The sequence below is a fragment of the Hemicordylus capensis genome, chromosome 5 (genome assembly GCF_027244095.1).
Source record: "Hemicordylus capensis ecotype Gifberg chromosome 5, rHemCap1.1.pri, whole genome shotgun sequence".
Classification (NCBI taxonomy): domain Eukaryota; kingdom Metazoa; phylum Chordata; class Lepidosauria; order Squamata; family Cordylidae; genus Hemicordylus; species Hemicordylus capensis.
In genome coordinates, this window is record NC_069661.1 from 103,585,667 (window position 1) to 103,600,101 (window position 14,435).

A 14,435-nucleotide genomic window follows, 5' to 3' on the forward strand; every position below is an offset into this window, starting at 1 on the left:
ATGAACTACCCCTGTACTACTCTGTGCTGTCACAACAAACATATAGATCTGATTATCAGAGACAGGAATAAATGAACCAGTCGTGCAATTCATTCTGAGCACTCTTTCTTTAGTTACTATAACAATTATACTCAACCATTTCTCTACTAAAAATATGTATTTTAAAAATTATTCTTGCCCAAGTAAAATGTTGATATGAGGCCCTATTGTAAAAATCACAAAGTATAGACCATTATGTTCCTATTCACAGCACTAACAAATCTGATAGACAATTCTTTATCATTTAAGCTATGTCCTGCTCCAGTGAAATGCTGTTAAACATGTGACTAACAATATGTATCCCAGAGGAGTTACCAAGCATTTTCCTAATCCCAAATAACAGTGTAAAGCAACAAACAGGTTTGGTAACCAATATATGGAACTTCCAGAGTGGGGGAAACCCCAATAAATCTGAGGATACACTTTGGTCTGATGTAGACAGCTCACTGGACTGGAATTACAACAGGAATCTTTTAGTAATGCAGTTATCCCTGGCCTACCACGGGTTCCCCAATCACGGTTTGTGGCAGGTCTCGCCAACCGCAACCTGAATATCCGGTTTGGTGAGGGTTTTTTTTGCAATTGGGGGGGAGGGTTCCATGATTTTTGGGGGGTTATTTTCAGAGTCCCCTTCACTCCTCTTCCGCAGGCCAGGTGATTTGGGGGGATTCCCCTATTTTTTACTGTATTTTGAAGTACTTTTGCAGCCATGATTCCCGTAACCCCCTATTTGCCATTGATTTCAATGGCTTGTCTACTGCGAATTCACCAACCACAAGGTTTTCCCAGAATTGAACCCTCGCAGTTGGCGAGGGATTACTGTATACTGTAACATTTAGCCAAATGTATACTATTGACATACTTAGACATTTATTCATGCAAGTCAGATGTAATCAAGGTTGAGAATTTATGTTTTAAATTTTAAAAATGTTTAATTCTAAATGTTTTCCCCCAATATAGATAATTTCTCTTTTGAATATTAGACTGGTTTAAATAAAATCTGAATTTTAAAAGTGTTAAACCCACATTTAAGATGACACTGATCTTCTAAGACACAGCGGTAAATATTGCTTTTCTGTTATTAAGGATGTTTATAGGCCCCTTTTAAACATTAAGGAAGTTTATATGACCTTTTTAATAAAAAGGTCACAAAGTCATTTACATAACAAAATGAATTAGAAGAGAATGGAATAAAAACAATGGATAGATATTTATTTATTTGTTAGGCCAAAACATTAACATCACACTCTTCCTCCAAGGAGCCCACAACAAAATACATGGTTATGTTGTCATGATTTCACAGGACAGGGATTCAGTTCCTGGTTCCAGGAGATGCCCTTCCATGTGCCACCAAGAGGATAATCCACTGTACAGGGCTAGGCAATATTCCTATTTGTATGCTTTTAAACTGCTTGACTCCAGCAATTTGCTCAGATTGTGAACATTTACTCTGTCTAGCAAAATCAGAATATTTTTCTTTTCATTTTATGAAAATGTCTACTGCCCAGTAAATAACTATCAGTCATTACTCCTGGAAAGTTCCAAATCTTTAGTAGCCTCTAAACGAAGACACGTGAACAAAAATTTTCAAATTTTAGCTACTTTGTGTGTTTATTAGGTGGATGAGGGATATGTTTTCTATAGACGGCAGTTTTCAAAATGTGTTCCAGGGGACTCTGTGGTTTTTTGACAATTTATCAGGAATTCCTCAACTAGAAGTTTAGTAGTGGCAATCAAACATCCCCAAAAGCCATCATTACCAGTCTTTACCTGCAATATCAAGTTGGAGGGAACTGTACTTATATTTTAGGATATACTGTCAACTGATGTGAACTAAAAGTGAGTCTCGAGTGTGTATCCCAGAACATGCCTCAGAATCCTCTAAGCATGCAGGGATTCCATGGCAGATGCTATGAGGTTTCCCAACAGCTGTCAACGTGGAAAGAATTGTGCATTGCAAAAGTTGTATAGGTGGCTGCAAGGCCCACATTTAAAAAAAGCTCTCCCTGGATTCAAATATTATTAGTCAGTCACTAATTTCTCCTTTTGGGGCAAGTTGGTAAGTGGACCAGGGCTAAGCAGTAGGAATGTGCACGGAACTGCGGAGCTGCGGTCCGGCACTGGGGTGGGGGTTCCTTTAAGGGCGGGGGGAGGGTGTACTTACCCCTCCCGCTGTTTTTCCCCTGCCGGGGAGCTTTTTTTCTAAGCATCACGTCGCGGAGATATGACACGCACGCGGCGTGCACACACGCAAAAGGCTTTCTGAAGCCTTTTGCTGCTGAGAGGGGTTATTTGCTACCGAGAGGGCGGTATCCTGCCGCCCCAAATGCTTACAAAAAAACGTGCACCGGTGGGGGGAAAGCAGTGGGAGGGGTAAGTAACCCTCCCCCCACCCTTAAAGGAACCCCCACCCTGGCATTCAAACCACCAAACTGCCCCAAGATCGGAATGGCGTCCAGACCGGTCCATGCACATCACTACTAAGCAGATATTTCTGGGTGACATAGATTATTAGACCCAGCTGTCTATGTTCTGGCCTGCTTTTTAGACTGAAATTGCTTTGGTCACCCTGCTGAACAATCTTTGCTAGAAGAAATGGAGAAGTGAGACCCACTGATTCTCCTGGACTTCCTGCAGTTTTCATTACACCATGAATCACCTCCTGAATTACCTGTCTCAGGCAGGAATAAGGCCACCATGTTGTAGTACAGGGGTAGGCGACCTTAGTTCTCCAGCTGTTGCTGAACTACAACCCCCCATCACCCCCAGCCACAATAAATTGTAGCTAGAGATTATGGGTATTGTAATTCAGCAACAGCTGGAGAGCCAAGGTTGCCTATCCCTGCTCTAGTAGTTTCATTCTCAGCTGGTTGGCAGATTCTACTGATAGTGCTTCTGGGGGACTTCTGCTCCTCCCCACAGTATTTATGCCATAGAGTATTGTAGGATTGCATCCTGTCCCTTTCACAACTTTAATATATTCATGAAACTGCTGTAGGAAATAATCTGGGAATTCTAGAGCAATGTGCCATCAGTATACCAGCAACATCCAGCTCCATTTCATCTATGCTCTGAAAATCTGCATAGGTGGCTAATAAATGAAAGCTCAATCCAAACATCTGTTGATGTTGGTAGGCAAGTGACTGATTAGGAAGTTACTGTTCAGCCTGTCTTCAATAGGGTTACAAATCTGATATTTTAGGAGGAGTGAGTCCTGAGGATACTACTAGATTGCAAATAGATACCAAGTGTCATCTGAAGTGCTTTTCACTGACTTTGAGAACCTTTCCTTAAAAGAAATTGATCTTGCCACAGGAATCCATGCTTTGATAATACCCAAGTTAGACTGGAATGCATTATGCATGAGGTTGCCTGTGAAAAGAAGAACATTCAGAAACTTCAACTTATTCGAAGTACAGCAGCCAGATTATTAACTAGAACCTACTGAGCCAGTCACATCCCGCCAAAGCTTAAATATCTACACTGGCTACCAGTGTTTCCAGCACAAGCCAAAGTGTTGGTTTTAATCTTTAAAATCTTACCACTGTCTAAGACAGGGTTTCTCAATGTGTGGGTCCCCAGATGTAATTGGACTTCAACTCCCATAATTCCCAACCAAAGGCCACTGGGGCTGGGGATTATGGGAGTTGACGTCCAATAACATCTGGGGACCCACACGTTGAGAAACCCTGGTCTAAGACCATTTATCTGAAACAGCACCTGCTCCCATATGAGCCTGCCTGTGCATTAAGCTTTTTTGCTGAGGACTTGCTCCAGGTATCTTCACTTTCAGAGGACTCTGCTGACAAACTATGGAACACCTTTCCAAGGCACTCAAGCTTTTGATGCCAACCTTTTGCAATATTTTACATGACACTTTTATCCATAATGAACTGTTTCTCTACTGTTCTTATTGTAATTCGTTGTGTTTTTAACTATCTGTTTAGGCTGTCATGGGGGTCAATACTGTGAAAAAGGTGAGATGTATTTTAATTTAAAACAAAATACTAAAAAGGTAGAAATTTCAAGCCACAGTTAGGAAAAAAATGCCTTGTTGGTAGTTTCTTTCCTCTTTTTAGATACAGCAAGGACCATACTGAAATATTTAAAGCGTATTCTTAATCCAAAAATCACTATAAACTCTGTGGCATTGTAGTAAACCGTGTGCCCATTTACCACTATTCCAGATTTTCTAGCCCTTTTTGATCCACCAAGTTTTTATACAGATAAAATTATTCAGGTAATGTATGTTCTGTACACTTGAAAAATAGTTGTGGAAAGGCTACTCTAGCTAGTATATCGAGCACTTGTGCTTGTAGTAAGTGTGTTGCACTACAATAACTGCAATGCAAGGTTGTAACACAAAGCAAGTGAACTCTGTTCCAGACTAGATACTGCGCCAAGTGTAAGAGGTTGCACTAACAGAACATGTTATACTAGGTTCTTCTTGCTCAACATGTGTCGGAATTGCATGTCACAAGCTTGTTTCTTTGTAATTTCAGCTCATCTAGTGTCTCAGCATACATGTATAATAAAAATGAAGGATGGGAAACAGGATTGAGCTCTTATAACTTATTTTCTCTATTATTAAAATGCATTTTTTTCTTTACAGCCAAATAAGGTTGCCAAAAACCAGTTATCTGTATATGTAGACTAAATACCAAAGCGAGCCCAGCTGTATAAGTTTGTGGTGCAAAAGTGGGACCTCTGACCAAAACAGGGAAGCTCTTGCACAGTGTGCTTTGAGGTTGTATTATATTTGCTCTATGAATAAGACAGTGCCTGCACCATTTGGTTGTGCTCCATGACCTCTAGCGCTAGCAACTGTGCAACTTTGCAGAGCAGGGCTATCACCAAGACTGTTTCTGTTGGCATGACGATATATGAGAGGCTCTGCTTTTATATGAAAGAACACTATTGCATTCATACTAGTTCATCATGACTAAGCTCCAGAAATCAATGAGACAAGTTAGTCATAACTAGCTTATGCTTCACTGATTTAAATGGGACTTAGTCATGACTTGCTTAGTTTGGATGCTGCCCTATACTGCTCCATGTTCAGGAATTGTAATACAGTTCTTTATTTTGTAGTTGCCACTGAGAAACCTGGAATTAAATCAACTGAAGTTCCACATGCATAACAACTGTGAAGCAATCCTCTGGATTTTCTAAATTGATTTTGGGCATCACTACTTGCTTTTTGTTTACATAGCCTACTAGAATAATCCATCACCTACAACCATAGAAAAAGTTTCCTATAAATCATCAAAAGTTACAATCGTCTTGGTTTTCATACCATAAAAATTTGATTATCTTCTGAGATGGCATTCAGATTAATATTTTATAGGAATACAGTCTCATCCTGTGATTAAGAGGATAGGGACAATATTGCTATATAACCTATCTGGCTGACATTTACTCAATATTGGCAGGAGAGGAGAAGCAGAATTAGTTATACTAACCACTTTAAACCTATCACATGCTCACTGAAACAAAACAAACACCCTCGTAAGGTTAAAAGCTAACATGGATTAGCTAATTGCTTAGAGAGCTGGACTTGGACCAGGGGCTGGGTGTTGAAATCCCTAGGTTAAAAAAATTTCAGGCTAAATATTACTGTTTTGCTTAAAGTACTTCACAGGGCTGTTGGGAAGATAAAACTGACCACTTACACCACTCTTAGCACCTTAAAAGGACACTATATATGAATATAAATTCCTCGATTTCTCATTAAATCTTATTAATCATGCCAATGTTGAACAGTTTCAAAGTCTACTATAGCTGTGTATCCAAGTGGGGTGGTCATTCTGGTTAAAACACCTCACTGGAAGGCAATATAAACTTTGACTTCATATTTATATAGCATACACTGAACCTTAGGCACTAAACTTGCATCTCTATCAGAGATACACTAATTGGAAATAAAGACACTTCACACATAATTTTCCAAGGGATGACCACATGAAGGAAAGATATTTTAGTAGTGTGACTTGAGAGTGTGTCACTCGTGCACAGATCAGGAATTATGTACAAATCATACTATTGACCCAGTACAGCCAGAATTAGAAACTTGTGTGTCATTGACTTCCATCAGTGAGCTGAGGATGCGTTCAACTCCTATACTGAAATCAAAGGAATATGACCATGTATAACTTTAGCTAATTATGCCTTATATGTGAACTGGCCTTCAGAATGCTTCACACATGACATTTTAGGTATATACGTAAGATGTTTACATGAATATAATTTAATACATGTATCATAAAGATACACTTATGTTGCTTGGATTCACTAACTCCTTGGTGATGTACAGCATAAAGTAAAGTTGTGGTATTGAGTTGGTGTCACCTTCTGGTGACCACAGAGACATGTGGTTGTCTTTGGTAGAATACAGGAGGGGTTTACCATTGCCATTTCCCTCACAGTATGAAATGCCTTTCAGCATCTTCCTATATCGCTGTTGCCTGATATAGGTGTTTCCCATAGACTGGGAAACATACCAGTGTGGATTCGAATCAGCAACCTCTTGCTCCCTAGGCAAGTTACTTCCCTGCTGCATCATTAGGTGGCTTGATGTACAGTATTAATTTAATTTATTTATTTATTTATAAACCACCCCATCCAGAGGCTCTGGGCAGTGTACAACCAAGGTCTCATGTAATGTATGAAATGGCTCTTGCAGCAAACTCAGGTCTCATGTAATGTATGAAATGGCTCTTGTTAACACAGAAAAGCAGTGGGGAATATTACATATTCAAGATGGTAACATATTCAAGTTACATATTCAAGATGGTAACAGAGTGGTGAAAGACAGAATAAGATAGTAAAAGTACATTTTACTTATTTTAAAAAGTTTAATCTTCAACATCTGTAACTGAAGTTTACGCTTTCCCAAGAAGCTGGTTACAAAAAGCAAATGTGTTTCAGTACACCCTTTGCCTATCTCTGCTATATGTATTTACTCTTTTTTCACACTGGGACTTAAAATAGTGCCATTTTGCTTGTAGTGCCATTTGGCTCCTTATCAACACGGTTTACATCCACCATTATGCTAATACTTAAGTACAAGAATTCCACGGTTTTTCTTCTTTAGATAAATAAAGCCTTTCAGAACATCCTTGAAAGCGCAGATACATTTCAATGAGCCATTGAAAGTGTTTACACGCTTCTCCCCACTGTTGGTACATATGTGTGAAAAACCAAAATGAATTTTCAAGAACATTTATATGGAGATTTTTAAGTTAATTGATCGTCATACAAGACATTGGCTTTACAGTCACATTTCAACCTTATTAAGTCGCCTATAAATAGATACATTCTATCTGAAGCCTTCTTTTAGTCTGCCATCCCCCATTTCCCCCCAGAATTATATACATTTGGGAATTAATTTGTCCCTCCACATTATAATCTCTCTCCCCTGTATGGAAGCCTTGCTAATTTCACTATTTTCCTTCTCCGATTGCCAGTAAAAATTACAAGGTATTGCGGGGGGGGGGGGGGGAGAGAGAAGAACCTTGCTAATTTCATCAGTTGTCAGAAAACTTCCACAGTTGACTCCTTTTCCCTAATGCCACTGCTAGAACTCTGAGGTGCTTGGGGTTGTTTTTTACTTCCTTCAAAAGGGCAGGGATACACATCAGTACTGGTAGATAGATAGATACTTTATTTACGGCCAATGGCCAAAACAATCAGTACTGGTACATACAGTTAAGAATTAGTTTTAAGAAAAATGAAATGTTTCCCTCTGCCCTTATGAGTTTCACCAGAAACAGAAGGACAGCAAGAAAATAGTGATGAGTTCAAAAGATACCTGTGCGATTGAACCCAAGTTTAATCACAGGACACTGGCAGTGTGGGCCAGCACGTGGGACAGTCAGGTAAGGCAGTTTTCCCTCACCCCACACAACCTGAATAGGATGTGGTGATATTTAAGGTGTACAACTTGTGACACATAGAAAAGCACATCAAATGGAGAAGAGAAGAAGCCCAAATGATAGTTAAAATGCTTCACAGGGACGTGTGAGTTTGGCCTACAACCTTCCCTCATGAGAGCCTACATGTGGACCTCGCCAGAGCAGATAACATGTATTGTGAGGGGTATGGCGTTGCCCCCTTCCCTTGCAGGCCAGGCTTCTCCCCACAACTCTCTCTTGTCATCCACCCCTTCTCCTGGCAACCCCACACCATTCCCTTCAAATAGAACACCTCCCCAACAGGGGGCGACCCTCCCCGCTCTCCTCCTGCCTGTACGAAGGGGAAATAAGCGTTGACTCAGGAAACTAGGCAATAGCGCCCCCCCACCCCGCATCATATCCCAACCCCAGTTTAGGCGAAGGGGAGGATGGGGCGGGGTGCGGGGGGGAAACGAAAGGGAAGCATCCTCCTCCCTCCCAACCCCCACCCAGCGGCCGAGGAGGGCAAGAAGGAGGAAAGCCTGACCTCCTCGCTCTTCAGCACCTCCTTGAACTCTCGCTTGATCCTCTGCACCGCGATGTTGGCCATCTCCGCAGCGGGCTCCAACGACCCGCACAACCCCAGGGCGCTGCAGCCGCCTCACAGCCGAGCCGGGCCGAGCACCGCCACCCGTCACCACCGCCACCGCTCCCGCTGGTTAATCCCCGGCCCTTCCAAAATGGCGCCTGCGTCGAGCATGCGCGTTGCGGCAAGCCGGCGCCTGCCCCTTCCTCTCCGTCAGAGAGAGAAAGGGAAAGATGGAGAGAAAGTTCCTTCTCTCCTCCAAAACTGGCTCGAGGGAGGGAGGGAGGGCGCGGGTAGCAGAATGAGAAGGTGCGCCGGCCCGAGGAGGAGAAGGAGAAGAGAGGAGGAGGAAGAGCAGACAGAGAGCGAGAGGGTCGGCATCCGTCTCTCCTCTCTGGAGGGCGGGCGACGCGAGGGCCTCCTCTCCGCCCTGACCGGTCAGCATCTGTTGCTCCCTCCCCTTTCCTCGCTGTCACTGACGGACTATATATAGTAGAGCTGCCTTTTCCCTGAGCGTATATGTAGTTTATTGTTTAATGTGAGGCAGCAGGAGTTAATTCATGAGGGCGCGGGTGCTAATAGGCAAAAACACGATGGGGAGGAAGTCGGGGGAGCAAGACACAGCTAAGGTGTTGTGATGAAATCCTGCCCACTGTGTGATGTGTCACACACCTGCTCCTTAACCCCTACGCTGCCTTCACATGCTCCTGCAACTTAAATATGTGCCACATACAAATTTCATTTCATTTCATGGCGCTCGGTTTCATTTAATACATTTTGTAGAGGGATGTAGCTAAGTAATTTCAGGGTCTGGAGCTAATGGCATTGTGGGCATCCGTTGTTACAGCCTCGGGGGCCGGGGCAGACTTGAAGGTGAGCCTGCTGTTGCTTCGGTAGTCTTTGCACATGCTCAGAGGCTCTCTCCTCCTTGGTATTTATTCATCATGCCCTCCTTGTTACTGTTTCTCCAAGCTGAAGAAAGCTTCACCTGATTAACCCAGCCTCCTTGTCAGTAATGTGCATGATTTGAATTGTGAAGTGCACAATGAATAATGTGTGTGTATGTGTGTAGACTAGAGGGATCTTCATAGTTCCTGAAACCACGTGTGACACACACAGCAACTGAATAGTCACATATGAGTTTATTTGGTGCATGGAATGGGGATATGAAGCAAATATTCTAGCTGACTTTCAAATATGCCTCTTCAAGGTAAGACATATGCCTCACCTGACACTTTTCTTGGGTCATCTTTCACCTCTCCAAAAAGGCAGGGAGCTCAAAGTACTAAGTCCTCTTTAACATATGGCAAGAAAATATATATAAAAAAACTGTTTTTACAATAAATTCACCCATAAGACCAGCCAGTGTTAAAAACACAATAAACTTTGTAAGACTTGCCATATTCCTGACTCAGGGCTATTATTGGCCCTACAAGGCTATTGTAAGCCTCCTCCTTTAGGAGGTATTAACAAAAACAAAGAAAATAATTAGCACTTCTAGGATGTAAGGAGGAACTCTGCAAACTGCTTGCAGGCAACACAACAACTGGCTTTTGTGTGTATGGGCTGATTTCTTATTCATCGAGAACTTTGCTATTAAACAACAGACTTGTACCCGAAGATCCTCTGGTAATGGGCACCACTGCATTTGTAGCCCACTTTTCTGTCTTCACAGGCACCCTCCAATATGGGCTAGGAGGGTTTTTTTTAGAGAGCAACAGGCTTCCGGTTACCAGCTGCATATTGCAGTAGTCAGGGGTGTAGCTATAGTTGAGTGGATGGGTCCAAAGAACCCGGGCCGCCCAGCTTCTGAGGAGCCCCCAGCTCCACCCCTTCCTGTCTTCTTCATTATCTCCCTTGAGGGGCAAACACAGGCCCCCTCTCCCCTAGCTGTACCCCTAGCAGTAGTGGTAGCTTTGTGTTTATGGGTGTTTGCAAATCACTCCGGAGACACTTGCAGGAGTGTATCTTCTATATATTTATTTCTTCTAGGTGTACGTGTTGTTAATCTCATGTGTGGCAGCTCTCGCGAGAGTTCGTGAGCAGCTGCCGGATAGGATTAGCGACGATGGGGCGGGGGGGGGGGGGTGCACAACAACACAAACATTATATTCTATGCAGGGCCGGCTCTTACCAGTAAGCAGATGATGCACCGCATCGGGGCACAGTCTGCAGGAGGGCATTAAGCCAATGAGTCGGGGTGTCGCTTCCCAACTGCGAGGCACAGTCGCTTCCCAACTGCGAGGTCTCTTAACTGCACAGGCACGCCTCGCAGTTGGGAAGCAATGCCAGGCCAAGCAGCAGGCCACGACATTGCTCTGATATCTTCTGCCACCGGGCGGGGGGGGTAGAAGGACACACACGCACCCCCGCAGCCATCCCCTCAGCTGTGCGGCGGCTCGAATTGGCGGGAGGCGGCGAGAAGAAAATGGCCCCAGACGCAGTGATGATGGAAGAGGGAGAAGGAGAAGGAAGCGGCCGGTGGCCTCATAAGGGAGCTTGGCAAAGGGCGGGCAAAAATGGCAGGGAGGGAGGGAGCCCAGTGGGGAGAGAAAGCACTGTCGGGGGCAGGGGAAGCTGCCTCTGACAGGATGTGGACGGGGACCTCCAGAACAATGGGGAACTGACTCTCTCTCTTTTTCTCGCCAAGACTGCTCCATTCTCTCTCTCTCTTTCAAGCCAAGACTGCTCCATTATCTTAAATACCCAGGGCCTAAGCTGTGTAGGGCTTTATAGGTTATAACCAGCACCTTGTATTTTGCCCAGAAGCGTATTGGTAGCCAAATAGCTCTTTAAGTATAGGAGTAATATAATTATAATTATATTATATACATATTATGTACATAATTATATTATACTCGTATTTTTAAGCCCATTAAAATAACGGGCGCTAGGACCTTTTGTTGTTGTTGTTTCCTTTATTCCTTCTCCCTCTCTCTTTCGCCCTCCTTTCCTTTTTTATTTTTCTCTCTCTCTCTTTCACTCCTTCCTTTTCTCTCCATCTTCCTCTGTGTCCTTTCCTTCCTTTCTTATCTCTCCCTCTCCCTCTCTCTCCTTTCCTTCCTTTCTTCCACCTCTTCTCACTCCCATCTTTCTGTTTTATTTCTCTTTTCTTCTTTTCTTTCATTAACGGGCTTGCTCTATGGGGCTGTCTGCTCCTCCCTCCCCCCCCCTTTTTTTGTCCTTGTCCCTCACTCCTTTCTCCTTTTTCTTTCTTCTTCCTTCCTTCCTTACTTCTCTTTTTCCTATTTTTCCCTCCCTCCCTCCTTGTTTCTTTTGTCCTTTTCCTTCCCTTTCCTCTCTTTTCTCTCCTTTCTTCTTTCCTTCTTTCCTTCTTTCCATCTTTCTATTGTCCTCTCTCCCTCTCCCTCTCCCTCTCCCTCTCCCTCTCCCTCTCCCTCTCCCTCTCCCTCTCCCTCTCCCTCTCCCTCTCCCTCCCTCCCTCTCTCTCTCTCTCTCTATCTATCTATCTCTATCTCTCTCTGTCTTTGCCTTCCTCCCTCAGTCCCTGGCCCATGGTAGGTAGTAGACCTTTGGTGCCGCCTATTTCTGCCTCCTCTGGCTGCACCGTGTCCTCCTCCTTTTGGCTGGGCCCAGTGCCTTCTCTGGTCTGGAGTGGGGTCGGCACACTTGATCCCTCGCCCTGGGTGGCACGTGGGGAAGCAGCAGCAGCGAGCGGGTGGTGGGGCTGAGCCAGGCAGGGCACAACCGGGGGTGGCGCCGGGGCGAGCAACAGCTGCAAGAGGGCCAGCAGCAGCAGCAATGCCTGCCACACCGGACCACGGCGCGTGAGTAGCCCCTCCTTGCGTTCCCTCAGTTGGGTGACCAAGGCGCTAGTCCTCATGTCCGTGAGGCAGGTTTTCTTCTCGGGAGCCCCACCCCCCCGTTGCCTGGGCGGGGGGCGGGCGGGCGCCTGCTCGGAGGTCTTCGCCTCTCTTTCTCTCTCACACACACACACGCCCGCCCGCCCGCCCCCCAGTCCAGGTGCTCCGTCCTGCTCCCCCCCCCCCCGCTCAGGGTTGCCAACATCTCCTCAGCGCCGCGGCGACTCGCCAGAGCCAGGCTTGGCTCGGCGGCCGGGGGGGTCCCTGCCATTCTTCCGCCGCTGCCGTCTCTTCCCTCCCCGTTCCCCTCTTCTCCTCCTCCCGGTCCCAATGTGTGTGTCAACGGCAGGGCTCCTTCCGCCACTGCCGCCTCTTCCCTCCTGCCTCTCCTCCATCTGGCCTGGCCCCAACATGGCAGCCATGTCCCTGCGGCCGTATCTTTCTTGGACGCTCTGAGCATGCACTCCGCGCATGCCCAGAACGGCCAAGAAAGACACGGGCGCAGAGACACGGGTGCACACTTTAGCTCTTTATTATAGAGGATACAATGTTATGTACATAATTAAGTAAAATCTTTGTGTATTAAATTTTGAATACACACTAATTGTAATCATTTTGAATTTTTATTTTTTACTATAAGGGGGGGCACTCAACAGAATGTTGCATTGGGGCGCCAGATCCCCCAGAGCCGGCCCTGATTCTATGAGGTATGGGTTTTGGGCACCCCAGGCTTTGACACACACACCTCAGTCAAGAAGTGCAGAGCCGTGCATGTGCCCAGTAGTGGTGTGCACGCATGGGGCAAACTCCTTCTCCACCACAGCCCTCAAGCCCCTGAGTCACGCCACACTTCACCCACTCAGCAGCCCAGTAGAGCTACTTGCTACAAAAGCAGATGCTTGAGTGAGCACATGACTCAGGTGCACAGAGCGGCCACGGCTGCCTTTGCTGGGGCACACACTCACCACATGGACCAGTCCGGGCCCCACCAGATGAGGATGGCAGCACCTCCTCCCCAACAGTCATCTGTGTCTTCTCCTCTGCTGCTGCCCCCTTCCTGGATTCCTCTGCCACCACTACTTTGTCAGTGAAGGATCCCGGAGGGGCAGATTCTGCAACAAGCCCCTTCCCCGGAATGGGGCTTCTCCTTGTCAAGCTGTAGCAGCTCTGCAGGAGCGCTCCCAGCCAGGCAAGGTGCAGCTGCCTCTGCAGGGGCCTCCCCAGTCAAGCCAGGTGCCTAGCTGGGAGTGCTCTGAAGCTCAGGCTGTACCACCTCTGCGGGAATGTTCTCAGCCAGACCAGGTGTGACCACCTCTGCTGGGGCACTCCCAGCCAGACAGATGCCTAGTTGGAAGCGATCCCAGGCCTGAGCTGCAGTGCCTCTATGGGTGCGCTCCCAGCAACGCTATGTACTGAGGTGCAATCTTTGCTCATCTCCTGGTATCCACAACCACAGCCTCCACTGTGGGCTGTGCTGGCGCATTGGTGCTTCTTACAACTCGTTACTCTAGGCAACCACTTAGGTCACTTATATGGATTGGCCAGCCCTGCCTTCATGTGTGTAACATTGCACAGTATGTCAGCCAGAGGAAAATGGGGAGCTTAAAATGAACATTGTACTCCCGGGCCTCTCAGTTAAAAAGGCCCTGAACGTAACCTTTGGACAAAATGCACCCCCTCCATTTTATGTGGTTAGAATTTTATATATACTGTAATTATATTTTAGTTTTTGACATATGTCTTATACACTTTGTCATATGTGGTAAGCTGTAGTTGAAAAGTCCATTTTTGATGAGGGAAGGGGTGAAGTGGGTTATCCCCCTCCCCCAAAAAAATTCAGTGTCAGTACACTGTACCCTTAAGCAAATATGAAGAGCCAAGCACCTCAGGAGGGTTCATGGCAGTGTTTCCGCTAACAGGGATTCCCAGATGTTGTTGTCTACAATTCCAAGCATCCCCAGCTTCAATGGCCTTTGGCTGGGGATTATGGGAGTTGTAGTCAACAACATCTGGGAATCCCTGTTAGAGGGAACACTGGTTCATGGCTATAATGTCTGAATCACCACCAAGTTATTTACATCCCCACCCCCCTTC

At 45.5% G+C, this 14,435-nt stretch overlaps 2 protein-coding genes across 4 annotated transcripts in view; one reads left to right on the plus strand and one right to left on the minus strand.

Annotated features, from left to right (window-relative positions):
- Positions 1-8,620, minus strand: part of UBE2K (ubiquitin conjugating enzyme E2 K) — a 45,651-nt gene extending 37,031 nt beyond the window's left edge. Inside the window, exon 1 of one of the 2 annotated variants that reach the window (XM_053252733.1) lies at positions 8,479-8,620. In XM_053252733.1, coding sequence (XP_053108708.1) covers positions 8,479-8,541 — 63 coding nt within the window. In that variant the 5' untranslated portion in view covers positions 8,542-8,620. The remainder of the gene's footprint in view (positions 1-8,478) is intronic. The other variant, XM_053252734.1, reaches the window with a different exon arrangement.
- SMIM14 (small integral membrane protein 14) overlaps positions 8,531-14,435 on the plus strand; it is a 59,392-nt gene continuing 53,487 nt past the window's right edge. The window contains exon 1 of one of the 2 annotated variants that reach the window (XM_053252735.1): positions 8,531-8,954. In XM_053252735.1, the coding sequence (XP_053108710.1) occupies positions 8,531-8,954 (424 nt within the window). The remainder of the gene's footprint in view (positions 8,955-14,435) is intronic. The other variant, XM_053252736.1, reaches the window with a different exon arrangement.